Genomic DNA, 26,517 nt, shown 5'->3' on the forward strand with positions numbered 1-26,517 from the left:
AAACAATAGAACCAATGCAAATTTTCATAAACATTATCAAACAGTTTTGTTGAAAGGGTTTGTGATACTACAATTTAACACAGTTTCATTTCATAACTCTAAATCATCAAGTCAAATTTAAAAGCAAAACAAAAACTGATTTATTGAAAGAAAATGCTCTTTTTTTTTGCAGTTTTATAAGGGACAGTTATACTAACGTAATGACCCAAACTTTTGTGTGTGCCGTAATTTCTATCCAAAAGCATCCTTGTCCTTGTTTTAAAAAAAGATGGTAATAGTCGTTAAGGTACAAGTCTGATTGTGGTCGTAAGCCCGATCCCATGTAGGACAGGTTTTGTATTTTATTAATTTTTTCAGGCATTTAACTCAATTTGAGTGCAGTCCTCGTCCAACAGCATCAAACAAAACATTCCAACTTGAATCTGAGCGGCTGGAGATGGTTTTAAGGGTTGGTGATAAATTCTAAAATACTTCCATCATCTGATCATGTAAAACAAGAAAAGGCAATTTTATTAGGGAGGCAGGTTTTTAAGTCTGGCAGAGGCTATAAAAATTATAACTTGCCATTGACGTAAAGAAGGATGGACCATCTTCAATAACATTGTACAGCCTTCCTCAGAAAGATAATCGTCCACTCTACCCATCTTCTACCCACATCTAATCTGTAACATTCTTCAAATGCTAGGCATGTATGTCAGCTATCCCTAAAAATAAACCGGGTCTATGAACAGCAGACAGTGCCAGGGAATGTGGCCAGCTCAGACAGTAGAATTCATGCCAGTCTCACACAGTGTAATGGTAACACGGCAGAAAAACACACATGTACATTGTACAACATGTAGGTCAAGGGGGCTTCGTAAACATTTGAGTACACTATGCGCTTAGATAAACAGGGTTATGAGCACTGGAAATGTAAATCACTCTATTGCGAGGACCACATCAAATGCGCCGAATTATACCCGACTCATTACATAGAACTATATTGTAAGCCACCAAGCTCAAGTACTGTACATTGTACCATTGCTAGTATTGAACTGATAAAACAATCAAACTAAAAGGGCAAGGGCACCAAGGCATTTTCAAGGGCACCCTATGAGGAAATTGTAAATTTCTACTGTCAGAATTTCAAGGGCAACGGCCAGGGGGCATGGAGGCATCAGGCATCTTTTCAAAACTCTTTCTGTGACCAGCCAGCAGAACCAGGTCGATTTTAGTTTCACTGTTCTGTCAGCTTATTGTCAATCACTAATATTAAATAGGACAGGCTTTAATATTGAACACTTAACTAGCCACCCGCAACACTTGAACTTGAAGTGAATTTCGACTGGTCCTCGGGTGTTTTAAAACTAGCTATTTAGGTTAGCGGACCACTCACTGTTCAGGGAGATTGCTATATTTATTTACTCTATTTATTTACTAGACAATAAATGTATTAGGAAAAACAACAAAATTACATACTGTATAATGCAGTGTATGGTCAATAGTCTGTTTGAAAATATGAAACTTGAGAGAGCGTTTACTCCTCCAATGTTACCCCCACCCCTCCCTCTCTCCACACACACCCACCCCCAGGGCTACATGTACAATAGAGAGGTTTCACAAGCGTACGGATACAGATACAGATACTGATACGTCACACTTTTTGTGTTCACATGACGTGTATCCGCGTCTATCGTTTTTTGCATACACGTTAGCAACGGATACTGATACGTCGACACTTTGTGTGTTCTTCGCGACTATCGTTTTTTGCATACACGTTAGCAACAGATACTGATACGTCGACACTTTGTGTGTTCTTCGCGACTATCGGATTTTGCATACACGTTAGCATCGAGATGGGAGCTCATACACATCGTAGTAAAACACGTACTGTTTCGCAGACTTTAAGTTGTATTTTTGTCCCAGATCAAAAGCATTTCCCACAGAATTGCTTTCACTGGCATCGTGCGATATAGATAGAAAATTGTTTGTCATTTGCAAGCAAAACGATGAGAAAACGCAGTGTATAAAACACGGGGTCTCTATTGGTCAAGTTTGTCAGAAAAACACTCATGAAGAATGCGAGCGCACTCAAGTGAAACATACCTACATTACAGTTTGAAAAACAAAATTCAACACATGGCTGGCGTGAACGGATACGGTTATCATATCCGTATCTGTATCTGCACGCTTGCGATACCTCTCTATGTACGCATAGTCTAAAACAACAACTTGGACATTGGACTACATATATTCTCTACACAGAAGCAAGGTGCACTTGTTTGACATTCAGAGAATTAAGGAATACAATGGCCATTCAGGAGGGGAGGAACCATCCAATTATATACAGTTAGCTGAACTTTACTTGATTCTCTCAAACACGTTTCGCTCCTATGATGGATACGTACACATCTGGCATTGCTTCAAATGACACCACTGTGGTTTATTATTTCATTAGAAATTTTTCAGAGGACTTATCAAAATTTAAGCACAGTTAACAGGGCTCCCTGCTGGACAACAGATTCAGGAAGTGGAAGCTGGGCGTACTCAATGTGACATGCTGTGACCAAAGTACACGGTCATTCAAGTGGAGGTCAAAGTCAACATTATTGTGTGGAATAGAAACACGTTATGTGAATCCAATGTTCTGATTATAGCAAAACTAAAATAAGACGACAAGATGAAAAGTTTTAAAGGCACTGTTGAACACCTTTGGTAATTGTCGAAGACCCGTCTTCTCACTTGGTGTATCTCAATGCATAAAATAACAAACCTGTGAAATTTGAACTCAATTGGTTGTAGAAATTGCGTGAAATATTTGAAGAAAAGACACCCTTGTGCTTTCAGAAGCTTGATTTCGAGACCTCAGGTCTCAAGTTCAATTCAAATAATTCAGTGAGAAATTACTTCTTTCTTAAAAACTACATTACTTCAGAGGGAGCCGTTTCTCACAATGTTTTATACTATCAACAGCTCTCCATTGCTCATTACAAAATCGGTTTTTATGCTAACAATTTGTTTTGAGCCGTTACTAGTGCCTTTAAGATTGTGCTTTAATTTCATCCCACTGGCAGGCCATGAACTTCTTGAAGGGGCACAGCAATTTCCATTTCGTGAGGGGCACTTCTAAAAGTTTGTATTAGGTTGGTCCGAAACGACGACTTCGGCTACAGCTACGTCTAGATCAGCGCGTCTACCAGTGTTAAAGAATAGGCAGACGCGCGCGATCTAGCCGTAGCTGTAGCCGAAGTCACTGTTTCGGACACGGCCTAAGATTCATGCCTAGATGTAGGGCTCCACAGCAAAAGCACAGAGGACCGTGTCAATTGCTGTGGATGCCATGGGTATTGCAAAGCCTATACTGGTGAGTTTAACCAGCATTCTCTTTATGGGTCAACTAGCCATTAACAAAACAGCCCCGAGGACCACAAGCCTGATACTTCACGAAGGAAAGAAGATGAATGCATCCATGCCCTCTGGTCATTGCCTTGGTGCCTTTGAAGTAGAAATTTTACTATCTCCTCATAGGGTGCACCTTTACCGAGGAGAGAATGCCTTGGTGCCCTTGCCCTTTCAAAAACAAAGCATACAGGCCTGGGACCAGTCATACGTCTCAAAGTGGTCTGGGGTGGATTTCTTAGTCTCATCTCGAGTTAGGACCAGTTACTCGTCCTAACTTAGGACTATCCATGCAATTTGTATATCTCCTAGGACTAGTCCTAAGTTAGGACTAGTCCTAACTCTTTGTGAAATCGACCCCTGGCTTGCTAGTTCTTAGTTGAAAAGAAACCATTAGCACGAAACTTGGATGAGTAAAAAAGCTGACAGACTGGTGCAATGACAAGCTAACTGTGGTCCTGCTGGCTAGTCATTGAAAATGTTTGTAGGCAAAATCCTGTAAATAGTAATGTTTGTTGCTCCAAGCCTGGAATAACATGGAGGTCATGACCTTAGTCTTGGCACCCCTTCAAAAGCTTCCCATAGACTTCAAGATTTTCAAATAGAAAGTGCTTTTTGCAAAATGAAAACTTTTAGTCGATAAATATAAGTTTGATGGGGGGAAAATTAATCAGCACATGGATGCTTGACAGTTTTGTTTACACATTTTGTCTGGCATGCATGCTCGAAGAATCCGAGCTCTATTTATAGGAAAACAAGAATTTATGATCAAATCAGACCAAATGCAAACTATACAGTACAAACCCCAGGCAAGGACCATACAGTACACAGAACTGGCAGCAAAGAATAATGGACAAAAGAAGAGGATTATGAAGTCCATAGTATATTTACTTTTCTTCTTGACCCTAATGCAGCGAGATTTACATACATTCCGTGACTCAACATTATTACAGAACTGGAACAAAATATTTAGGCCCGTCTTGATAACCCAAATTAACAAACTGACACTACAGATGGTGCAGTTTGGCAAGAGTGTGGCCTGAATCCTCCAATATCCTTTTTTTCTCAGGCCTTGAAATACCATACAGCATCCACTGCAGTTGCCTTGGTTCCCTATGTTTTTTGTGTTTCAAGGAACATTGACACTGAAGTCGATAGAGGTTGCTATGCATTATCCCAGGCCTGTATGCTTCGTTTTTGAAAGGGCAAGGGCACCAACACCAAGACAATCTCCTTGTAAATGGCACCTAGGGAGCTATGAGGAAATTTAACGGAACAGGATACCAAGGCAATGACCAGGGGCAGCAGAGGTCAGAGTCGGAGGCAATTGTCTACTTGAAGAACCAACCGCCTGTTTAGAAAAGTGTCTTGCTCAAGGACACAAGTGTCATGACTGGGATTCAAACCAACACTGCGACAATGTAAACACCAACATGCAGGTCAAACGCACTACGTGCTCGGCCATGACACACAATAGAACAACCTACATACCAATACAATTGATTTTTCCTCAAAAGTATCACATTGATATCACCCTGAACATGACACCAATTCTACTAGTAGCTAATAATACCCAAAATTAAGAGTTGGGGTAAGTTTCAGTTGAAGAACGTAACCACTGTCCAGCATACGTATGTAGTTTCTTCTTACTCTATCCGGTTGATGAGGTTTATGAAGCAGGCTTGTGATGGAGACTAGCAGCTGTCAGACCTGCGAACCACAGTGGCAGCTGGGATGGGATATGGAAAGTGCTTTTACTTCACTCCGAGGTGTTGAACCGCTCAGTGTGTCAGACTTTTTAGGCATCATGTGTTCGGGTGTGAAATTTAGTGCAAGGTTGTTGGGAGAAAGTGTGTCCAACCTTGCTTACCCTACTTCGGATATTATCGCAGGCAATTACAATGTGTGTGAGGGTGTGAACTTCCATGTCTGGAACATTAATCACCGTGTAAACATTTGGCATGGCGGTCACTTGTTATTGCTGGTACCATAATTAATTTAAAAAAATTATTCTTAATGGGCATTGAGTTGAAATGGTGTATTTATGAGTAATTGATATAATATTATTTACATCAAATATTTCTGGTATTGCAACCAAGGACACTGTAGCTTGAAGTCTGAGGAAACGTGTAAACAAGGGTGCTCGCTACATTGTATGTGAACCAAAAACACAAGGGTTAATCTTTACTCTTCCATGATAAGTGTTCTGGGCATTTTTACATGCACCTTCGTACTCAATAGTAGCACATTGGGCCTACGGCTTCCATAATGTCCCATCAGAAGGACAGAGTGTAAATGGCTTGCTCAAGTCTACTGGGATACAATTACAAAAACAAGTAATGACCAGGACTTGAACCACTTCTCTGATGATCAGATACACCAGAGCTCAAGTCAGGTGCTTTTTAAGTTTAAACCACCTTGGCCAATGTTTTTCCCCCCACAAATTGGGGTTTGCATTAGGTTGCGTACTCACTTTTGTGTTCATGTATAAATTTGTAAACTTGGAGTTGGACTATCATCACTAAACAAATAGTAAACCTAGTACATTTTTTAGCAAACCAAACTATATGATATTTCCCCAACATGTGAGGTTGGTAGCAATGTCACTACATAAACTTAAGCAACTGTTTGGGTGAACCCATAAAAAAGTAAAGGCAGTTGGAATTACTGAGACCCTGGGTGACTGACACTCACACGACACCGAGTGTGTGACACTGGCGACACATACACATGACACTGGACAGGTTGCAGTGTGTTCGAGTCATCACATGTTCTCATTCTAAACAAATTGGTACACCTCTCCTCTGTTTTATCTTGTTTACAACATACACATGATTACAGAACTGCAGTTTATATGTTGTTTAATAATATTAATAATACTTCTCCTTAAATATTGTTATTCTGATCATGGAGGTAGACATTTCTACCTCCATGTTCTGATCAAGGCCAGCATGGCCCGGCGGAGTGTTCAACTCCCATGTCCGAAATTCCTAAACTTCCTAACTAACTGCAAGCTCGGAAACCGTGCAAGAGCACCAACCAATTAATTTGGACCCTGAGAACTACAAATTAAATTGGTACCACACCAGTTTAAGTAAATTATTGAATAAAACAACAGTATGAATTTGGGAAGGGCAGTTAAAAAGCTCCCCTTCCGGGGTCACTCGTTGTCAAAGCGATGGAGTTAGTCAATCAACATTTCGGTAACGATATCGGCGGGCAGACCGCTACATGTTACACGCTCGAGCCGTGTCAGGTTTTACAGTGCACTAAACTTAAATTGTTACCTTCGTTTGCTGGATTTCCCACATCGGATCGAGCACAGTGGCTCTATCCCAGTCATCGGCCTGGGCCATATACTCATCATCATCGTCGAAGCTCATGGTGCTTGATTATTTGGGGAAAACTTTCTGCAAAGACAGAAAATCACTGCAGAGTTTACAGGATTTTTCGGCGAGATTTCGCTGAATTTACTAACCCGTAAGGTTGTGCGAAAGTACTCAGTTCAGTTCGAACCCACGTACAGTCTATCCATGGTCTATCCAAAGGCCACGCCAGTATGCCATGTGACCCGGAAGTAAGTTGGGAGAATTTAGAAATGATCAAACATTACACAGCGTCAAGTATTCAACAGTCGACTTTATTTCTTCTGGTTTATTTGAAACACAACTTAATATTTCCTACCACTAGCATCTTGTACAAGTACATACTGTTGTGAATAATATAAACATAATTTCTTAAGTTTATATTAAATGTGCAGATCAGGTACAGTATTTGTGATTGCTGAAAACCTTGTTTTCTCATTTCACAGTATTATACAATGTTTAAATTCTTCTAATTATATTGTCAATCTCCCCAAAGAAGATGAGCTCTTCAACATGATCTGATTAAATAAAAACAGCAAAAAATTTGATGAAAACTTGGGAGCAGACTACAAAATGGCTGCCGTTTGGTGCGTTTGTATGTTAAATTCTCCCAACTATTCAGAGGTTAAGATGTAATTCAAGGGCCATATTAGGGCCCCGCAATTTTAATGACAGAGCGCATTATTAACCCTGCCAGTTTGGGTTTACACACATGCATACCATTTCTTTTCACGTCCCATCATGCGTGGAATTCAAGAAAAAAAATGCTTTTAACTGAGTTTTAGACCTAACATTTTGTACTTTCTTAAAAGTATGTCTGTCATTTTGTCGTTTGAGGAAATAACATGTATAACTTTGTTTGATTGCACCATGATTGCACTCTGAAAACATGGATTGAAAGTTCATTGAGCCTACGCCCCCTTTGACTTTCGATCATGCATTGTATGTAATACGCGCGCGCAGTATCTCTTTTAGCGCAAAAGTGATTAGACTCAACACAGTCGACCGCCAGCGCGGCTCCCCTCTCTATTTGATGATGAAAGAGGGCGCCCTGTTAATATTTTACGGCACACAATCGTACCACACCAAATTAATCACAACTCTTGAAACTTCTTCTGCATGGCAACACGATATAAGAAGCTTAGCCAAGTCTCGTCTGCGACTGACGGGAGGAATGGAAGTTAGGGATATATACGACAATATTATCGCTAATTGTTAACGCTAACTTTTGAAGTTTTTTTTATCAAGAGGCCGGAGCCATGATTAGCTTCCATTTCCATTAGAAGTGCTTACAAGCTATGTCCTATAATTAGTGGGTTTTGTTTAATTTTAGTTTGATAGCTAGTTGTAGTGGTCATAATGCTATTTAGTTTGGCTTTTAAATTCGGTAATGCGACGAGTTTTGTAGGCGAGGCAAGCAGCCAGGAAATAGGGTCACTACCCCACTTAAATTAAGCTACTGTATGGGGGTCTACTAGGTATTACTGAGACAAGCAAGAAATTTCCTGCCAAAATAATGGCTTGAAGTAAATTCTGGTGGTATGCTCAACAATAAACATGCTAAAGAAACAATTCAAAATCTGCCTCGCATACTCATGCATCTGGAAATGGTAGTTACTTGGAAAAAGAAAAATGTCTCACGGAATGTGACGACTTCACTGCAGGGTAATTTTTGAGAAGTTTAACAGTAGGTTTTGGTTGGTGGACTTCACCGTAAAGGACTTGTAAGGATAACACTCATTGTTTAGGTCAGTAAACGCTTCGAGCCGTCGTGCTTCGAGAATCCGGAATACACTACACATTTTGACATGAAGAGAAAAGTTATTTTCCAAAACATGACGCCATCCCAACAATTTGTCCAGCTAGTGGGGAAGTCGAAGAACGTACCTGAACGACGCAACGAACCTAAAGGAGCATTTGCCTAACGTGAAAAAAAATCAGGTATTGTTTCAACTTTGAGGGCATGTTTTTAGCTTGCGCCAAGCGACACTGTCTGGTGTTGGCATTGCATGCATCGCGCCTCGATTGACGTCGGCTTATTTTCAACTTTGTAAATAACATGGAAACTAATTTTTTTAAACCTTAGTTAATTGTTTATTTATATTCCACTCATTAAAACACATACTTTAGTGACAAAAGCTTTATTTTGACAAAATACCACTTCCAGGTGACTTTAAGGAGTATATAATTAAATACGTATACTTAAACTTGCAATGTGCATGCAATACCAATATAAGTATATCATTAAGTTGTAAACTTGAAATACGCAATATCAATCAGTTCATCATTGTAAAAATTTTAATATTAAAGAGTAATGCAATATATAGTGTAATAAACAGGACCTTCTTCAGAGGCATAAAACAAGTACACAAAAATACATATCCATAGAAATAGGAGGGGAAAGGGATTGAGGGAAGGATCCAGAAAGAAGCGGGAACATTACAGCCAATCAAAGTTTCTATTTCAGAAACAATTGGTGGCTATGAACCATTAGGAGTAAAGTGGTGCATGAGGAAAAAGGCTTTAGTATAAAAGGATGGATTGCTGGACCATAACTATACATAATAGGCAATAACAATAAGTATCGCATTACTTAAACTCTTGAAAATAATGTATATTATGCAACATCAATAAGTATAATATCATAAAATACTACTCACGATTTCGTATAATGACCTCATTCCCCTATAAGGTTAATATTAAGTGGAATGGTCTGACAAAGACCAATCATTGGTATATTGTCAAAGACTATAGCCCGGCACACTTGATGTGTTATCTTGTTTTTATCAAGGAAGAAATTTCATGCTTGGCAAATTTGTGTGCTTAGCAGCTCTATGACATTGGGCCAAGCAGGCCACCGGATGGAGAAAATGAAACTCATCCTAAAGCCACGTTTTCCAATGTCCCATCCCCTACACGGGTAGAATCGCCCCCTTTACTGAATGCCTGCCGTATCCCCACACGGAACGACTTGTTTGTCATGGTGTAAATAATAGGGTTCACGCAGGAATTACCAACAGCTAAAAACACACTGATGTGATATGTTGGGCTGGTGAAATCTGCATGGACACCGAACATGTAGAACAGGTAATAGAAATTATTAAGAGCCCAGCAGGCAGCGAATGTTAAAACGAACGTCATGAGGGTCTTGGATAGCTTTCTGGAGGTCCGAAGCTGCCACATTTCACGCTCACCGTCTGGGTTGTGGATATCAGAAGAAGCTGTGGGGGGAAACATATGACATTTGATACCATTATCTTGGTTGAGGAATGCTAAGCTAAAGCATTGAAAGTATGCGATTTTGTGTCTCAAGGGGCGCTATGTTTGGGTTCTGTATGTCTGTGCCGTAGACCTTTTCGTAAAAATTAAGATCCATTAAAGACAGTGGACACAATTGGTAATTGTCAAAGACCAGTCTTCTCACTTGGTGTATCTCAACATATGCATAAAATAACAAACCTGTGAAAATTTGAGCTTGATTGGTCGTCGGAGTTGCGAGATAACTATGAAAGACCAAAACACCCTTGTCACACGAAGTTGTGTGCTTTCAGATGCTTGATTTAGAGACCTAAAATTCTAAACTTGAGGTCTCGAAATCAAATTCGTGGAAAATTGGTTCTTTCTCGAAAACTACGTCACTTCAGAGGGAGCCGTTTCTCACAATGTTTTATACTATCAAACTCTCCCCATTACTTGTTACTAAGTAAGGTTTTATGCTGATAATTATTTTGAGTAATTACCAATAGTGTCCACTGCCTTTAAGCGAGCGCTAACTGTTTGAATGAGGTGCATGCTGGTATAGCAAACGATCACTAGCTAGACCAGCATGCTCCTCATTCGACGCCTTGAAGGCAGTGGACACTATTAGTAATTACTCAAAATATTTAATAGCATAAAACCTTACTTGGTAACGAGTAATGGGGAGAGGTTGATAGTGTAAAACATTGTGAGAAACAGCCCACTCTGAAGTGACATAGTTTTCGAGAAAGGAGTATTTTTCCACGAATTTGATTTTGAGACCTCAGATTTTGAATTTGAGGTCTCGAAATCAACCATAGTGTGACAAGGGTGTTTTTTCTTTCATTATCATCTTGGAACTTCGACGACCAATTGAACTCAAATTTTCACAGGTTTATTATTTATGCATAATATGTTGAGACACACCAAGTGAGAAGGTCTTTGGCAATCCAATATTGTCCAGTGTCTTTAAGAGTGCGTTCCGAGTATTTTGTTTTTTGTTTTTGCGATAAGGTCTAGCTGTGCAGAGCCGAATATTGAGACACGTTGCGATTTGAAATTCCTTTTGTATGTAAGAGCTCATTATGCAATTTTGAATTCTTACAATTTGACTCACCCAGCCTACTCTTCAGTAAATTCACTTGTCGGTTTAGCGTCGTAATGACTCTCCATTGCATGAAAGTCATCAAAGCAAATGGACCAAAGAAATAGAAGGTGACATTTGGAATTCCAATGGCTATCCGGAAACCAGGGCTTGGCCAATCCAAAAACTTGCAACCGACTTCTTCGTCTTCGCCGTACAGGAATACGCTAAAAGATTGTTCCATGGCGCCAATAATCCAGCATGAGGCAATCATCAGGTATTTCTTTTTTCTTGTCAGCAACACTTTGTACTTGTATGGGTAGACGATGGCTATGTATCGCTCCAAGTTGACCGTGACAAGACACAGGATCGATGTCAAGGAACAGACCCAGAAAATATACTGACTGATGTAAAGTCGACAGATCAGTTCACCCAGGAGTCCTGGATGCGGGGCTGCCGTGCCCGTAGTTGGGACGAGTTTAAAGGGAATGACCAGTACACAAACCAGGCAGTCAACAAGCGATAGGTGCACCAATAAATCACTGGTGTTCGACCGTAATGTCGGCACACGAAGGAGTACGAAAACTGCCAGTAGGTTACCAAGGATACCCAGCGTACAGACGATGCCGTAGAAAGCTGACACCAATTGACTATCGGCAAAGTTTCCCCAGTAGATAGTGACCTCATCGTAAACGCTCTCACCGTCCGTCGTGTTTTGTTGTGTCATTGCGATCGTCATTGTCGTTTTAACTTGACACTACAACAAACAACGATGGTCGGACTGTGTTCTTCTACAACATAAACATCATATCAAGAAGAAAACAATTATAGGTTTTCTCGGTCAATTTCGGAAAATGAGCAGCCAATTTAACCACCAAGCTATTCTATTTCGTGCAAAATCGAATGCAACTCAAAAGGGTCATTCGATTTCGTTTTGGGATTAGTCAAATGTAATGTTGCGTCATTCGAATTAACAAACTAATCATTCAATTGAACAATTCATCAAAGCAGCATTCAAATTCGCAGACGCTTCTTGAGGCGTGTGTGTCACGAAAAAGAATGACGCTACGCTAAATTGAACAGAGTGCTAAAGGAATTTGACTCGACCCAAAACGAAACTGAATGGCCGAATTCTGAATTTGAAACGCAGTAACAACTGGAGAGGCAAAACAGCTTTAATTCGAACGCATGAAAATGAAATTGACTGCTCATTTGCCGAATTTGACCGAGAAAACCTATACTATGAGTTACTCAAAATAATTGCTATGGGTTCCTTTAAGTAGGAGGAGGGAATTTTCTGTTGCATTTGGCCAATGACTGGGCAAGTTGAGACAATCGGTCAGAAAGGGTTTCGAACCCACAAACCACGATCGCATAATTTAACAAATGTAGCTTTGTATCTCACATGCTTTTTGCACGTTTGATGAAAATATTATTAATAAAGTAGTATAGTATTCGGTCAATTTCGGAAAACCAACCTATTCTATTTCGCACGAAATCGAATGCTATTGAAGAGGGTCATTCGATTTCGTAATATGATTAATCAAGTGTAATGTTGCGTCATTCGAATTAACAAAATAATCATTCAATTTAACAGTTCATCCAAGCAGCATTCAAATTCGCAGACGTTTCTTGAGGCGTGTGTGTCACGAAAAAGAATGACGCTACGCTAAATTGATAGGAATTTGACTCGACTCAAAACGAAATTGAATGGCCGAATTCTGAATTTGAAACGCAGTAAAAACTGGAAATGCAAAACATTAAATTAAATTGACTGCTCATTTGCCGAATATGACCGAGAAAACCTATACTACTTTATTAATAATATTTTCATCAAACGTGCAAAAAGCGTGTGAGATACAAAGCTACATTTGTTAAATACAATATGCGATCGTGGTTTGTGGGGCAAAATAGCTTTAATTCGAACGCATGGAAATTAAATTGGCTGCTCATATGTCGAACATGACCGAGAAAACCTATATTACTCATGATTTATTAAAATTTGAATTTTGTTGTCAGAGGCAAAATTGCATCGAATTGAACATAGAAAATTACATGATTAGGCCCTATAAAATGGTAAAAATGGCAAATCCAAAGCAAACAAGAAACATTTAAATCCCGCAGCGAAAAGAATTTTTGTTCGCTTTTTTTGTTGATTATGTTGACCGTTCTCTTCTCTGGTTTAAAGGCAGTGGACACTTTTGGTAATTGTCAAAGACTAGCCTCTACAGTTGATGTATCTCAACATATGCATAAAATAACAAACCTGTGAAAATTTGAGCTCAATCGGTCATCAAACTTGCGAGATAATAATGAAAGAAAAAAACACCCTTGTCACACGAAGTTGTGTGCGTTTAGATGGTTGATTTCGAGACCTCAAATTCTAATATTGAGGTCTCGAAATCAAATTCGTGGAAAACTACTTCTTTCTCGAAAACTATGTCACTTCAGAGGGAGCCGTTTCTCACAATATTTGATACTATCAACCTCTCCCATTACTCGTCACCAAGTAAGGTTTTATGCTAATAGTGTCCACCGCCTTTAAAGGCAGTGGACACTATTGGTAGTTACTCAAAATAATTATTAGTACAGAACCTTTCTTGATAACGAGTAATGGGGAGAGGTATAAAACATTGTGAGACACGGCTCCCTCTTGAGTAATGTAGTTTTTTAGAAAGAAGTAATTTTCCACGAATTTGATTTCAAGACCTCAGATTTATAATTTGAGGTCTCGAAATCTTTAGCCTGTTTCAGATGTTCCACACAAGCTACTTATTGAAATAGGAATGTATATTTAGAGTCGGGCCAAATAATTTTGCAGCATTGTTACCTTGACGTTGAAACAATAATCGATTTTTTGCTAGAATGCCCATCATACAATGACCTCAGGAAATTATGTTGGCTTATATTATTGATCAATACAAAGACTTTGAAATTCTTGGTAGGGAAGATAGGTTTAAGTTTTTGATGGACACTTTCGACGAAGCTATAATTAATTGCGTTGCTAAGTATCTTTTTATGTACTGTTTCAAACGAAAATCAAACTGTGTGATTAGGCTTGTCCAATGTATGTTTTGTTCAAAGTTAAAATTCCTTTCCGTATGACTTACTCATGAACTGTAATTTATTCTAACTTAAAATATTGTTACCCTCCCCATGGGGTATGTTCCAGTTTGGTATAAAACATAATACAATACAATACAATTGAAAATATATATCACATAACCTTTAAAAAATTACAACATATGCCCAGGCTGAAAAATAGCCAATCATTTGGGCACAAGCGCACAGTAAACTTACCTGCTACTGCGTTATTTACGTGTAAATACAGATATGTATATTGCACTTAGAAGTTGTTCGTGTGGCTAGCTGCGACAGAAAGTGACTTGTGATTTTTGAAATGCGATATATATATACCTTTTTCTTTCAACTTGTTTGTACCCTTTTAAAAGGAATGTCCACACAATTAATAGATTTTCTTGTTTGTTTGCATTTCATCATTGTTTTCCTCCAAGACATCTTCAGACTTTTGAAGTTTCCAGTGCAACGAACCCTCTATGAGGGTTGATTACCCTTCGAGAGTTGATTGAATAATAGTTTCATGAAATGTCAGTATTATGCTTTGCAGTGACGATATTTTCAAACCCAAACAAAAAATTTAATTACATTCTTTAGAACTCTCGACTTCCATTTTTCACCCACTGTTCATTTTAATGTTTGGGTAGGCAGTCAGTGTGATTTTAGTTTAAACATCTCTTGAACATGTTTACAATTGGCCTCTACCTTTGTTACGACTCTAAAGTTATTACAACCATGAAATGATATCTTGAAAAGTGGTAAACAATTATTACACAAAGCCTCGTCCTTTACAAAAGAATTCACATTATTTTGTTTGCAATGCCAGTAAACTATTGTTGGTAACGTTATTGTTAGCATGGTGATGATGATGTGTACACGTGGTGCAGGTTTTATTAATAGACCTATTGAAGACACTGGACACTATTGGTAATTGTCAAAGATCAGTCTTCTCACTTGATGTATCTCAACATATGCACAAAATAACAAACCTGTGAAAATTTGAACTCAATTGGTACCGGTAGTCGAAGTTGAATGGAAGAAAAAACACTCTAGACACACAAAGTTGTGTGCATATAAATGCTTGATTTTGAGACCTCATCAAAATCTAACTCGTCTCGAAATCAAATTCGTGGAAAATTACTTCTTTCTCGAACACTATGTTAATTCAGAGGAAGCCGTTTCTCACAATGTTTATACTATTAACAGCTCCCAATTACTCGTTACCAAGGAAAGTTTAATGCTAATGATCATTTTGAGTTACACTATTGGTAATTGTCAAAGGCCGCAGTCTCCTCACTTGGTGTATTTCAAACTTGTGAAAATTTGAGCTCAATCGGTTGTCGGAGTTGCGAGATGATAGTGAAAGAAAAAACACCCTTGTCACACGAAGTTATGGGTTTCAGATGCTTGATTTCGAGACCTCAAATTCTAAATCTGAGGTCTCAAAATCAAATTCGTGGAAAAACTACGATACTTCAGAGGGAGCCATTTCTCACAATGTTTTATACTATCAACCTCTCCCCATTACTCGTTATACCAAGAAAGGTTCTGTACTCATAATTATTTTTGAGTAACTACCAATAGTGTCCACTGTCTTTAAACACTTGAGAGAGGTGATACAAAAGTGAACCGTATAGTCAAAAATGAAAACGACATTAAATGAGAAACGAGATACAGCAAGAGAGAAATGAAGTGATTTAATATAACTCATCAAATCCTCTTATTTACACAACAGCATCAACAAATTCTTATATTTTTATGCGCATTTCACAATAACCGTATCAATGCGCGTTACATTAGTGCCATGGTCATTGGGCCAATAACATCCCTATAATCTTTCTCTGCTCCCTTTGGAGAATACAGCTGAGCTCTGAGCTGCCGTGGCGCTCCGATGGCTTTTTCATACACAAAATCAACCACTACACTCGCAGGTACCACCCCCGGGTGAAGAGATGACTTATCCACAAGAACTTGATTTTGATGCTCTTAACCACTCGGCCATGACACTCTAAAATTATTTTTACCCACTCTATCTCGTTCACATAGGGTGCGTTCGTTTAGCTTCCCTGGGTCGACCCCGGTGTGTGGCGGTTTTTTTTTCCAGGACGAACGTGGGTAATTATCTGCTCACGTTAGTCCTGGGAAAAAACCGCCAGACACCGGGGTCGACCCGTGGAAGCTAATCAAACGCACCCCTTTCTGACGTTTACTTGTATATCAAATCGCAACCTGTCCACATTGTCGCGTATCTTTTCGACTCCGATTCCATTACAAATTGGTAATCAGCTCTGAATAGAAAGTCATGGTTGAAATGAATTTGGTCTTTTTAAAAAAACTAAAAAACGAAACAACATTTACATAAAAAAAAAACTCGTTCTGTGTCTCGCAGACGGACGTAGGAGAATCGGGTGAAAATCTTGGATCCAAACTGAAAATCGAAACAACTATTGTTCATATCAACTTTCAGTTTGTTATGGTTACTCCACCAATAAAGAGAATGCAAACTTACTTATAGGCTTTGCAGCTTTTAATAGTTTTGAATTATTGCATTTGGTCAAAGTCGTTCGATTGTATATAATGTTTATTGGTTCCTCTAAATACCATGGGACAACTTGAAGAACGTTGAGATGAACGTCAACAGTGATGCCTTGAACGATGCCATAAAGCAGATAACCTTAATACAGAAATACAATAACGAGGTAACCTCAAAGACTTCTTGTCGAGCGGAGAATTAAATCTGCCAAGACCGGATTATTGCCACCCTGAGGACATCGGATAAAGTCCTTCATGTGCACACCAAGGCTCCTTAATTAACTACTCTTCACTAAAGTTTACCACGTTCATTTATTTTAAGACATGTTTACGTGAATACAATGTCGCAGCCTTTCTCCGTTTGCGCACATCTTTTCGACACGGTTGCTCTTGTGCGTGACGGCGCAGACAGGGTTGCCTTTGAAGATTTTAGTATCAAAAAAACGTCTTGATAAAACCCAGTACACATGCAAATTTAAGGGATTCTTGTGCCAATTCAAAGAAACGTTCGTACAGACAAATATTTAAAAACAAGACACACGTCGAACCATCATGGATCAATTTGAAAGTCTTTACACGACGTTGCCGACAATTACAAAAGGAGCGAGCAACGAGGAGCTTGCAACGGGAGACAACGATGGTTTCGCCAAATTCATTTTAGCTCTCTACTGCATAATCTGCGTGGTTGGTATCACAGGTAACTTACTGGTTGCCATCGTACTCCGTGTGCCGTCCCTGAGGTCTAATACCAGTGATTTCTTGGTGCATCTCTCAATTGTAGATTTCATGGCTTGTGTTCTGGTCATCCCCTTTTATCTCATGCTTAGGCCCAAAGCTGCTCCCAGCCCCGGGTTCTTTGGTGAGTTTTGGTGTCGATTTTACAGGAACAGCTTCCTGTTTTGGTTCTTCACGATGACGTCAGTCTTGGGTTTGACGGCGGTCAATTTGGAGCGCTATGTAGCCATCGTCCACCCACACAAATACAATACTATTTTCATCAAACGAAACAAATACATCATGATTGTTGCGTGTTGGGTTTTGGCCGCAGTTTCAAGATCTTACTTCTTCTTTATCTATGAAGAAGATGAAGTCGTGGGATGTCATTTCAAAGGCTGGTCTAGCGGAGGAGCTTAGGTGACATTCGGCTTGTACACGTTCACGGTCAACTTCTTCGCTCCTTTCATTGTGATGATCTTTGCGCAACTGAAAGTTATCTCGACGTTGAACAGACAAGTGAAGATGGTAACTTCTCGAACAGGTTAGTTAAAAAGTCAGTTTTTCCGTTGCTTATTCTTTGTCGGTCCAAACCATTTTTTCCAGTTTTGCAAAGGTCCCGCCAGTGGTTCTTTCACCATCCCGTTTATATCTCGTTCCGTTTATTTGTCTTCCCGTTCAGTTGATTTTGTTTCTTTTCCGTATCGTTATAAGTCCCTTTTCAATGGTTCCTTTCCCGTATTTTCCCCCCAGCCACGTTCATTTCCCCTCTTTTTTTTTTTTTGGGGGGGGGGGGGGGATTTTGGAGTTTGTTATTATTTTCTCGTCCCGTTTCCCCCGTTCTCTATCATTAATTTATTCCCGTCCCTGCGATTTTCCCCCGGCTGCGCGCTTGTCGCATTGGAATTGTTCTTAGTTTTTTGCAAATCCCTGTGCTGCGGATCTTGATGGAGAAAACTTTTAAGGCGTGTTTCATTCAGTTTGTCATAATTTGCATTGAGGAGGGGGGGGGGGGTAACAAACTCCAAATATTCCCTTCCAGATCTCCTTAAACATGTTAGCGTAATTGTGTAATGTTTTTATTTTATTTTATTGTCATTTGCTTCCTGGCATTTCCGAATTACAAAGAAAGGGAGACATTACAAAGGTTTGGGAGTAAATGTTCTCGTCCCTCCGCAATCACATACCATCCCCGTACCACCACTGTGTGACCCTTCCTCTCCCCGTCCCAAGTACTCTAACCCGCCACTCCGTGCCTACAGTCACCGTGATACCCCGTTTCGATTATTTTTTACTCCCGTTATTTTCCTGTCGAGTATAATTTATTATGACCTTTTCTTTGCTTTCGTTTCCCGTTTAACCCGTTTTCTTTGCTTTGCGTTCATATTTTACCGTCCTATATAGTTACGCAGTAAGTCGGTCCAATCCATGTTTTCAGTTTCGCACGGGTCCCGCTAGCTATTTTCATAAAAACGCTTAGAAAAAACGTTCTGTGTGCGAGATATAGGTTTGTTCGTGGTACGAGCGACAAATATATCGACTGTGTGAGGCAATGATCAAAAGTGTTCAATGGTACAACGTATCAAAAGTGACAACGTATTGCCGACTCCTCCTCTGAAGTGAAAAGTTGCATCAGACTGTTGATCTCTAACGGAAAAATCGAGCGATTCACAGGGTACAATACTTGTATCAATGGATACCTACAAACGGGAAAATTATGGTGGGTTTAGAGCCTACTGTACTATAGTATTTCTTGATTTTGCCTTTTCTTGCAGCCTCTTTGGGAGTAAATCCAAGAGACCAGCGTGAAATGTGGCAGCTCCGAGCCTCCCAAACCCTGGTGAAGACACTCCTGGCCTGCGTCATCACATTCGGTGTGTGCTGGACTCCAAACCAAGTCTGGTACCTACTCTTCAATGTTGGTGTACCAATGGCTCCAGGTGGACCTTTCCAACACATCACTGTCATCTTAGCTGTTGGTAATTCCTGTGTGAATCCAGTCATTTTCACAATGACCAACAAGCCGTTCCGTAAAGGGATCAGGGAGCTGTTTTGTAAGCAGCGGGATTCGAACCAGGTGACTGACAGTACTGTAGCGACTGGCACTGTATCCGAGACCGTCTCCAATGGCTCAACGCAAGGAGTTTTGGAACAACGGTTTCCATGTCGTTACGGTTAATACCCCTTGTAAGCACATTACAAAACCAACATGTAAAAATTCACCTCACCTAACTGGATAACAGAAACAATAACCTCACTTAACTGGATAACAGAAACAATAGCAATATTTTAAGGGTTCCGTGAGATAATTGCGAGCCGAACTCGTTCAATAAGTTTATGGGGTTTTGGGTTCACTGTCTGCTGCATGTTCATAAATAAACCGATTGCGCACACAACGTTATGATTGTTAATACCCGAGATGGGTGTTGAAAACTGTCGCTGCGCAGTAAGAAGTGGGTGGACTCGTACACCGATGGAACTCAATCGAGTTTTTTTTTATTCGCATCACATTTGCAGTATCATAAATTCAGTATTCTTCCACAAAAGAGGTTTTTCTTTTGGGCTATGGTTAGCTAGATAGCGACACTCGCAGTGGACAGCTTGCAGCGCGTCCACGGTAATGTTTGCACTGTACAATTTTGGACAACAAAAGATATTGGCGTTCTCTGCATTGACGATTGAAAAAGATATAAAATTAGTAAAATAATATCCAACAACTGTATATAAACTGCTGTCGTAGAGTTGCAGAAGGATATTCGTAAGTACTGTGGTGTGTCTTAATAAACGAGCTGAACAATTAGACGACAAAGAAAATTCAGCTGAAACCAACGAAAGATAAAAGTGAGTGAGGATATAAGACGTCAACAGTACCAGTCAAACTAAAGCCATTGTCTTTATCATGGAGCAGCTCAACCTCTCAGAAGCATCAGTCAAAAGTACTGATGGAGACTCCCCAATGGAAGACACCGAAGGTTTCACCAAATTCACCTTAGCTCTCTACTGCATAATCTGCGTGGTTGGTATCACTGGTAACTTACTGGTTGCCATCGTACTCCTCCGTGTGCCGTCACTGAGGTCTAACACCAGTGATTTCTTAGTGCATCTCTCCCTTGTAGATTTCATGGCCTGTGTTATGGTCATCCCAGCTTATCTTCTGCCTAATACCCACTCTCCTCCAAACCCCGGGTTCTTCGGTGAGTTTTGGTGTCGATTTTACACCAGCGGTTTCCTGTTTTGGTTCTTCACGATGACGTCAGTCTTGGGTTTGACTGTTGTCAATTTGGAGCGCTATGTAGCCATCGTCCACCCACACAAATACAAGACTCTTTTCATCAAACGAAACAGATACATCATGATTGCTGCGTGTTGGGCTTCGGCTGCAGTTTTAGATTCGTCTTCCTTTTTAACGCATGAAGAAGATGAAGTAGTGGGATGTCATTTTAAAGGCTGGTCCAACAGAGGAGCTCAGGCGACACTTGGCTTGTTTTCTTTCACCGGCAAGTTCTTTTTTCCATTCGCTGTTATGATTCTTGCTCAACTGAAAGTCATCTCTACGCTGAGCAGACAAGTGAAGATGCTAACTGCTCGAACAGGTTAGTTAGAAAGTTATTATTTCACATTAACGAGAGCAAGAAAGTATCAACTGTTTTATTTTTCAAAGGACTCGGTGCATACCATTTGTTTTTCTTTTCTGATTTTTTTAATTTAAACTAGTTAATTATATTAGAGTAACTTTAATAGGGAATAAATTGACAATTCGTTTTCCCCTACTTTGACTTGAGCTATAGGCGTATTGGAATAAATGCAAAGCCACATCAATATTAAGAGATACACGTTTTAGCCTCTAAGCCCATAGACCAATACCAATGCGCAAGCGCAGACTGTTGAATGAGGTGCATTGTGGGATATATATGGATCAAATTTGGACACCAGCTAGACCACAATGCACCTAATTCCAAGCTTTACGCGCGCGCCCCGGTATTTGCGAAAAGGTCTGTGACCCAATGAAAACTGCTAGCACTCGACCCCGATGATCCACCCCCTGATCGTCTGCAGATTGAAGGAACACGTTGCCTTGGATCGGTCGAGTTGGTCTTTGAAAAGCGTTCTGTAAACCGTTTGTTCTAAAATCGATATGGTTAGAAAGATGTTGTAAAAGTAGAATACAATGATCTACACAAATATGCCTCGAAATTGCGTGGTTTTCTTTTCACCTCGTCGACTAACACGGTAATTTTGAGTGATACTTGTGTGAATCATTATTTTCTACTTTTAAAACATCTTTCTAACCATATGCATTTCATAAACGGTTTCAAACGCTTTTTATACACCAACTCGTCCAATACAAGGCAACGTGTTCCTTTAAAGCAAAATCAGTTTGTTTTTGTTACAATTACCTTATAGGGTAATTTCATTGAATCAATGCTGACAATTATGGAATTTTTGTTATGATAGACCGACTGTGGGGCATGCAGATACAAAAAGTTTGATGATCCCTCTGATTTTAGTTCGACTGATCATGCCGTATCAAAATGGGTACCACGAAAACATGTAGATTTACCTCTTTTTAAGATCGAACCTAACGCGTTAGTTTGTATCGACTTTGCCTTTTCTACAGCCTCTATGGGAGTCAATCCAAGAGACCAGCGTGAAATGTGGCAGCTCCGAGCCTCCCAAACCCTGGTGAAGACACTCCTGGCCTGCGTCATCACATTCGGTGTGTGCTGGACTCCAAACCAAGTCTGGTTCCTGCTCTTCAATATTGGAGTTCATGTGACTCTAGGTGATCCTATCCACCGTCTCACTGTCATCTTAGCCGTTGGTAATTCCTGTGTGAATCCAGTCATTTACACAATGACCAACAAGCCGTTCCGTAAAGGGATCAGGGAGCTGTTTTGTAAGCAGCGGGATTCGAACCAGGTGACTGACGGTGTAGCGACTGGCACTGTGTCTCAGACCGTCTCCAATACCCAAGAACAATAAGCGAGAAGAAGGTCACGATGGGGCCAACCATGCGAGGGGTATCGGGACAATGAGCATTTCACGAAATCACGGCAGCAACCCACTTTATGATTTTGTGTTTTGCACAACTGTTTATACTGCATAATCATTGTGTATGTCGTGGATACTTTCGTAATGTACAGTTTCGATGAACTTGCTGAACAACTAAAGAAAACACGCGAATAAGACAAAAACCACGGATTGCGCTCCGTTTACGCAAAAACCCAAATGATCACGGTAATAAGACATCTTATAAGCGAATGCTCAGATAAACAAACGTTTTTTATCACAATTATAGCACAACACGAGGTCAATGTCAAAACAAATTATTGTATTGTTAAGAGGTACATGGTTCAAGGGAGTTTTGATTAAAGACACCGGACACTGTTGGTAATTGTCAAAGACCAGTCTTCTCACTTGGTGTCTCTCAACACTATGCATAAAATAACAAACCTGGGAAAATTTGAGCTCAATATTGGTCGTCGAAGTTGCGAGATAATAATGAAAGACAAAACACCCTTGTCACACGATGTTGTGTGCTTTCAGATTGAGTTAGAGAGCTCAAAATCTAATTCCGAGTTCTCGAAATCAAATTTGTTGAAAATTACTTCTGTCTCGAAAACTACGTCACTTCAGAGGGAGCAGTTTCTCACGATGTTTTATAAATTCAACCTTTCCCAAGGATTGTTGCTTATATACTTATTATTTTGAGTAATTGCCAATAGTGTCCACTGCCTTTAAAACCTTTGGTGCGAGAACAAAAAACATTCCATGACAATATAACTCCCTTTTTCTTCTTCTGTTTTTCTTATATAAAAGATTATTAAGTTTTTACTACATAAATTTGTGTACAATAGTCGTGCACTCATGCTAAAAATCCCCCGGCCCCGAAAGAGCCATAAAAACCGCACGATTTATACTTAATAATGATATCAACTGTAAAGGTAACTTAACATCTCACTTTGGTTTTCAACTGAGTTGGTTGACGAAGAATTTCTATATCAGTCACTGACGTCAAATTATTCCACCGGCCTCTTGGCGGACGGATGCAAAGAGTGCAAATTTTCATATTTTGTTTTCATAGCAGGAGCAAAAAAGGCTGCAACTGAAAATTTCGTATGATAACGCATGAACTCATTTAATGAGTAGAGCTGAAAAATACCATACAGAATTCTTGTGAGAAGAAATTCCGTGACAAATATTTCAACTCAAGACACAAGCCATAAACTAAACCATCATGGATCGATTTGAGAGTCTTCGCACGACTTTACCAACAGTTTTCCAAGAAGCAAATAGTGACGAGGATGTTGCAACGAAAGAAAGCGATGCGTTCACCAAGTTCGTCACATCTCTCTACTGCATAATCTGCGTGGTTGGTATCACTGGTAACTTACTGGTTGCCATCGTACTCCTCCGTGTGCCGTCACTGAGGTCTAACACCAGTGATTTCTTAGTGCATCTCTCCCTTGTAGATTTCATGGCCTGTGTTATGGTCATCCCAGCTTATCTTCTGCCTAATACCCACTCTCCTCCAAACCCCGGGTTCTTCGGTGAGTTTTGGTGTCGATTTTACACCAGCGGTTTCCTGTTTTGGTTCTTCACGATGACGTCAGTCTTGGGTTTGACTGTTGTCAATTTGGAGCGCTATGTAGCCATCGTCCACCCACACAAATACAAGATCATTTTCATCAAACGGAACAAATACATCATGATTGCTGCGTGTTGGGGTTGTTCCACACTTTCAAAATCTTACAATTGGTTTATATTTGAAGAAGATGAAGTAGTGGGATGTCATTTTAAAGGCTGGTCTAACAGAGGAGCTCAGGCGGCATTTGGCTTGTTCACTTTTACGGTCCAATTCTTCGCTCCGTTCACAGTGATGATTTTTGCGCAGCTGAAAGTTATCTCGACGCTGAACAGACAAGTGAAGATGTTAGCTACTCGAACAGGTTAGTTAATCAGTCTTTACATATCTCAAGATTGACGAGAAATTTAATGTATCAATATTTTCCGTTCTTCAATGGACTCAGTGCATACAATTTGTTTTTCTTTTTTGGGTATTCAGCAAATATCGTGTTATGCATCATACATTGATACGATTTAGTTGTGGCTTACACCTACTCGTGTAATAGGCGCCTTTATAAAGCCGGCACCTTTAGAGAAGGCCAGGGTATACGTTTCCGTTCGTGCCATTGATGACCCGGCGAAAACTTTCGGCACTCGACCGCGATCCAACCGGTGGTTTAATAAATAATTTTAATTTAAATTTTTTTATTTTATAATAACCGTTATAAGAAATTGCATTGAAGCGATTAAACTATTTATGACGACACACTGCTAAAACGAAAAAAAAATCAAATTTGTACACTAATTTCGGCCTTAACATTTACATCGGTGTTATTTCAATACCATTGTGGTGACTACTTTGATTCTTAATGATGTGACAACACAATTTGTGTAAATTGTAGCCGTCCAAGTTGATGGTGTAGACTGACTGTGAGGCAATGATCTAAAGTATTTCGTTGCATTTTAGCGCTTCTGGACACAGTTGCGATGATCTTGAACGGCTTAGTACCGTACAACACACATTTGGAGATTTAACGGTGGTTGACTCGCACCTTATGTTTTATTTTGTGTCGACTGCATTCTCTTGCAGCCTCTTTGGGAGTAAATCCAATCAACCAGGATAAAATGTGGCAGCTCCGAGCCTCCCAAACCCTCGTGAAGACACTCCTGGCATGCGTCATCACATTCGGTGTGTGCTGGATTCCAAACCAAGTCTGGTTCCTGCTCTTTAACTTCGGTGTTCCATTAAATCTAGGTGGACCTGATCACCATCTCACTGTCATCTTAGCCGTTGGTAATTCCTGTGTGAATCCAGTCATTTACACAATGACCAACAAGCCGTTCCGTAAAGGGATCAGGGAGCTGTTTTGTAAGCAGCGGGATTCGAACCAGGTGACTGACGGTGTAGCGACTGGCACTGTGTCTCAGACCGTCTCCAATACCCAAAAACAATAGGCGAGAAGAAGGTCACGATGGGGCCAACCATGCGAGGGGTATCGGGACAATGAGCATTTCACGAAATTACGGCAGCAACCCACTTTATGATTTTGTGTTTTGCACAACTGTTTATACTGCATAATCATTGTGTATGTCGTGGATACTTTCGTAATGTACAGTTTCGATGAACTTGCTGAACAACTAAAGAAAACACGCGAATAAGACAAAAACCACGGATTGCGCTCCGTTTACGCAAAAACCCAAATGATCACGGTAATAAGACATCTTGTAAGCGAATGCTCAGATAAACAAACGTTTTTTATCACAATTATAGCACAACACGAGGTCAATGTCAAAATAAATTATTGTATTGTTAAGAGGTACATGGTTCAAGGGAGTTTTGATTAAAGACACCGGACACTGTTGGTAATTGTCAAAGACCAGTCTTCTCACTTGGTGTCTCTCAACACTATGCATAAAATAACAAACCTGTGAAAATTTGAGCTCAGTATTGGTCGTCGAAGTTGCGAGATAATAATGAAAGACAAAACACCCTTGTCACACGATGTTGTGTGCTTTCAGATTGAGTTAGAGAGCTCAAAATCTAATTCCGAGTTCTCGAAATCAAATTTGTTGAAAATTACTTCTGTCTCGAAAACTACGTCACTTCAGAGGGAGCAGTTTCTCACAATGTTTTATAAATTCAACCTTTCCCAAGGATTGTTGCTTATATACTTATTATTTTGAGTAATTGCCAATAGTGTCCACTGCCTTTAAAACCTTTTGTGCGAGTACAAAAAACATTCCATGACAATATAACTCCCTTTTTCTTCTTCTGTTTTTCTTATATAAAAGATTATTAAGTTTTTACTACATAAATTTGTGTACAATAGTCGTGCACTCATGCTAAAAATCCCCCGGCCCCGAAAGAGCCATAAAAACCGCACGATTTATACTTAATAATGATATCAACTGTAAAGGTAACTTAACATCTCACTTTGGTTTTCAACTGAGTTGGTTGACGAAGAATTTCTATATCAGTCACTGACGTCAAATTATTCCACCGGCCTCTTGGCGGACGGATGCAAAGAGTGCAAATTTTCATATTTTGTTTTCATAGCAGGA

At 39.8% G+C, this 26,517-nt stretch overlaps 5 protein-coding genes across 8 annotated transcripts in view; 3 read left to right on the top strand and 2 right to left on the bottom strand.

Moving 5' to 3' along the window:
* LOC117290418 (alpha-actinin-4-like) overlaps positions 1–6,885 on the bottom strand; it is a 50,350-nt gene extending 43,465 nt beyond the window's left edge. For all 4 annotated transcript variants that reach the window (XM_033771844.1, XM_033771819.1, XM_033771827.1 and 1 more), the window contains exon 1: positions 6,666–6,885. In XM_033771844.1, coding sequence (XP_033627735.1) covers positions 6,666–6,761 — 96 coding nt within the window. In that variant the 5' untranslated portion in view covers positions 6,762–6,885. The remainder of the gene's footprint in view (positions 1–6,665) is intronic.
* Positions 6,886–9,620: 2,735 nt separating this feature from the next.
* On the bottom strand, positions 9,621–11,803 carry LOC117293522 (allatostatin-A receptor-like). The gene is made up of 2 exons (XM_033775907.1): positions 11,098–11,803; positions 9,621–9,964 (listed from the first exon to the last, which is right to left on the bottom strand). The coding sequence occupies exons 1-2, from the start codon at positions 11,801–11,803 to the stop codon at positions 9,621–9,623; spliced, it is 1,050 nt and encodes a 349-aa protein (XP_033631798.1).
* A 5,423-nt stretch (positions 11,804–17,226) lies between these two features.
* Positions 17,227–19,567, top strand: LOC117293617 (neuromedin-K receptor-like). The gene is made up of 2 exons (XM_033776022.1): positions 17,227–17,371; positions 19,164–19,567. Exons 1-2 carry the CDS (start codon positions 17,227–17,229, stop codon positions 19,565–19,567), a joined length of 549 nt encoding a protein of 182 aa, XP_033631913.1.
* A 720-nt stretch (positions 19,568–20,287) lies between these two features.
* On the top strand, positions 20,288–22,371 carry LOC117293694 (galanin receptor type 1-like). Its single transcript, XM_033776139.1, has 2 exons — positions 20,288–20,981; positions 22,007–22,371. Exons 1-2 carry the CDS (start codon positions 20,288–20,290, stop codon positions 22,369–22,371), a joined length of 1,059 nt encoding a protein of 352 aa, XP_033632030.1.
* A 1,255-nt stretch (positions 22,372–23,626) lies between these two features.
* LOC117293777 (octopamine receptor beta-2R-like) lies at positions 23,627–25,410 on the top strand. The gene is made up of 2 exons (XM_033776255.1): positions 23,627–24,338; positions 25,046–25,410. Exons 1-2 carry the CDS (start codon positions 23,627–23,629, stop codon positions 25,408–25,410), a joined length of 1,077 nt encoding a protein of 358 aa, XP_033632146.1.
* The last annotated feature ends 1,107 nt before the right edge of the window (positions 25,411–26,517 follow it).

This window comes from Asterias rubens, chromosome 1, assembly GCF_902459465.1.
Source record: "Asterias rubens chromosome 1, eAstRub1.3, whole genome shotgun sequence".
Lineage (NCBI taxonomy): Eukaryota > Metazoa > Echinodermata > Asteroidea > Forcipulatida > Asteriidae > Asterias > Asterias rubens.

Bases quoted from the DNA above. Each gene is read 5' to 3' on its own strand.
- LOC117293694 (XM_033776139.1), top strand. From the start codon at position 20,288: ATGGAGCAGCTCAACCTCTCAGAAGCATCAGTCAAAAGTACTGATGGA. The intron at 20,982-22,006 runs GTTAGTTAGAAA...CCTTTTCTACAG, and splicing joins GATGCTAACTGCTCGAACAG to CCTCTATGGGAGTCAATCCA.
- LOC117293522 (XM_033775907.1), bottom strand. From the start codon at position 11,803: ATGACGATCGCAATGACACAACAAAACACGACGGACGGTGAGAGCGTT. The intron at 9,965-11,097 runs GTGAGTCAAATT...TTCCCCCCACAG, and splicing joins TTTACTGAAGAGTAGGCTGG to CTTCTTCTGATATCCACAAC.
- LOC117293617 (XM_033776022.1), top strand. From the start codon at position 17,227: ATGGATCAATTTGAAAGTCTTTACACGACGTTGCCGACAATTACAAAA. The intron at 17,372-19,163 runs GTAACTTACTGG...CTTTTCTTGCAG, and splicing joins CTGCGTGGTTGGTATCACAG to CCTCTTTGGGAGTAAATCCA.
- LOC117293777 (XM_033776255.1), top strand. From the start codon at position 23,627: ATGGATCGATTTGAGAGTCTTCGCACGACTTTACCAACAGTTTTCCAA. The intron at 24,339-25,045 runs GTTAGTTAATCA...ATTCTCTTGCAG, and splicing joins GATGTTAGCTACTCGAACAG to CCTCTTTGGGAGTAAATCCA.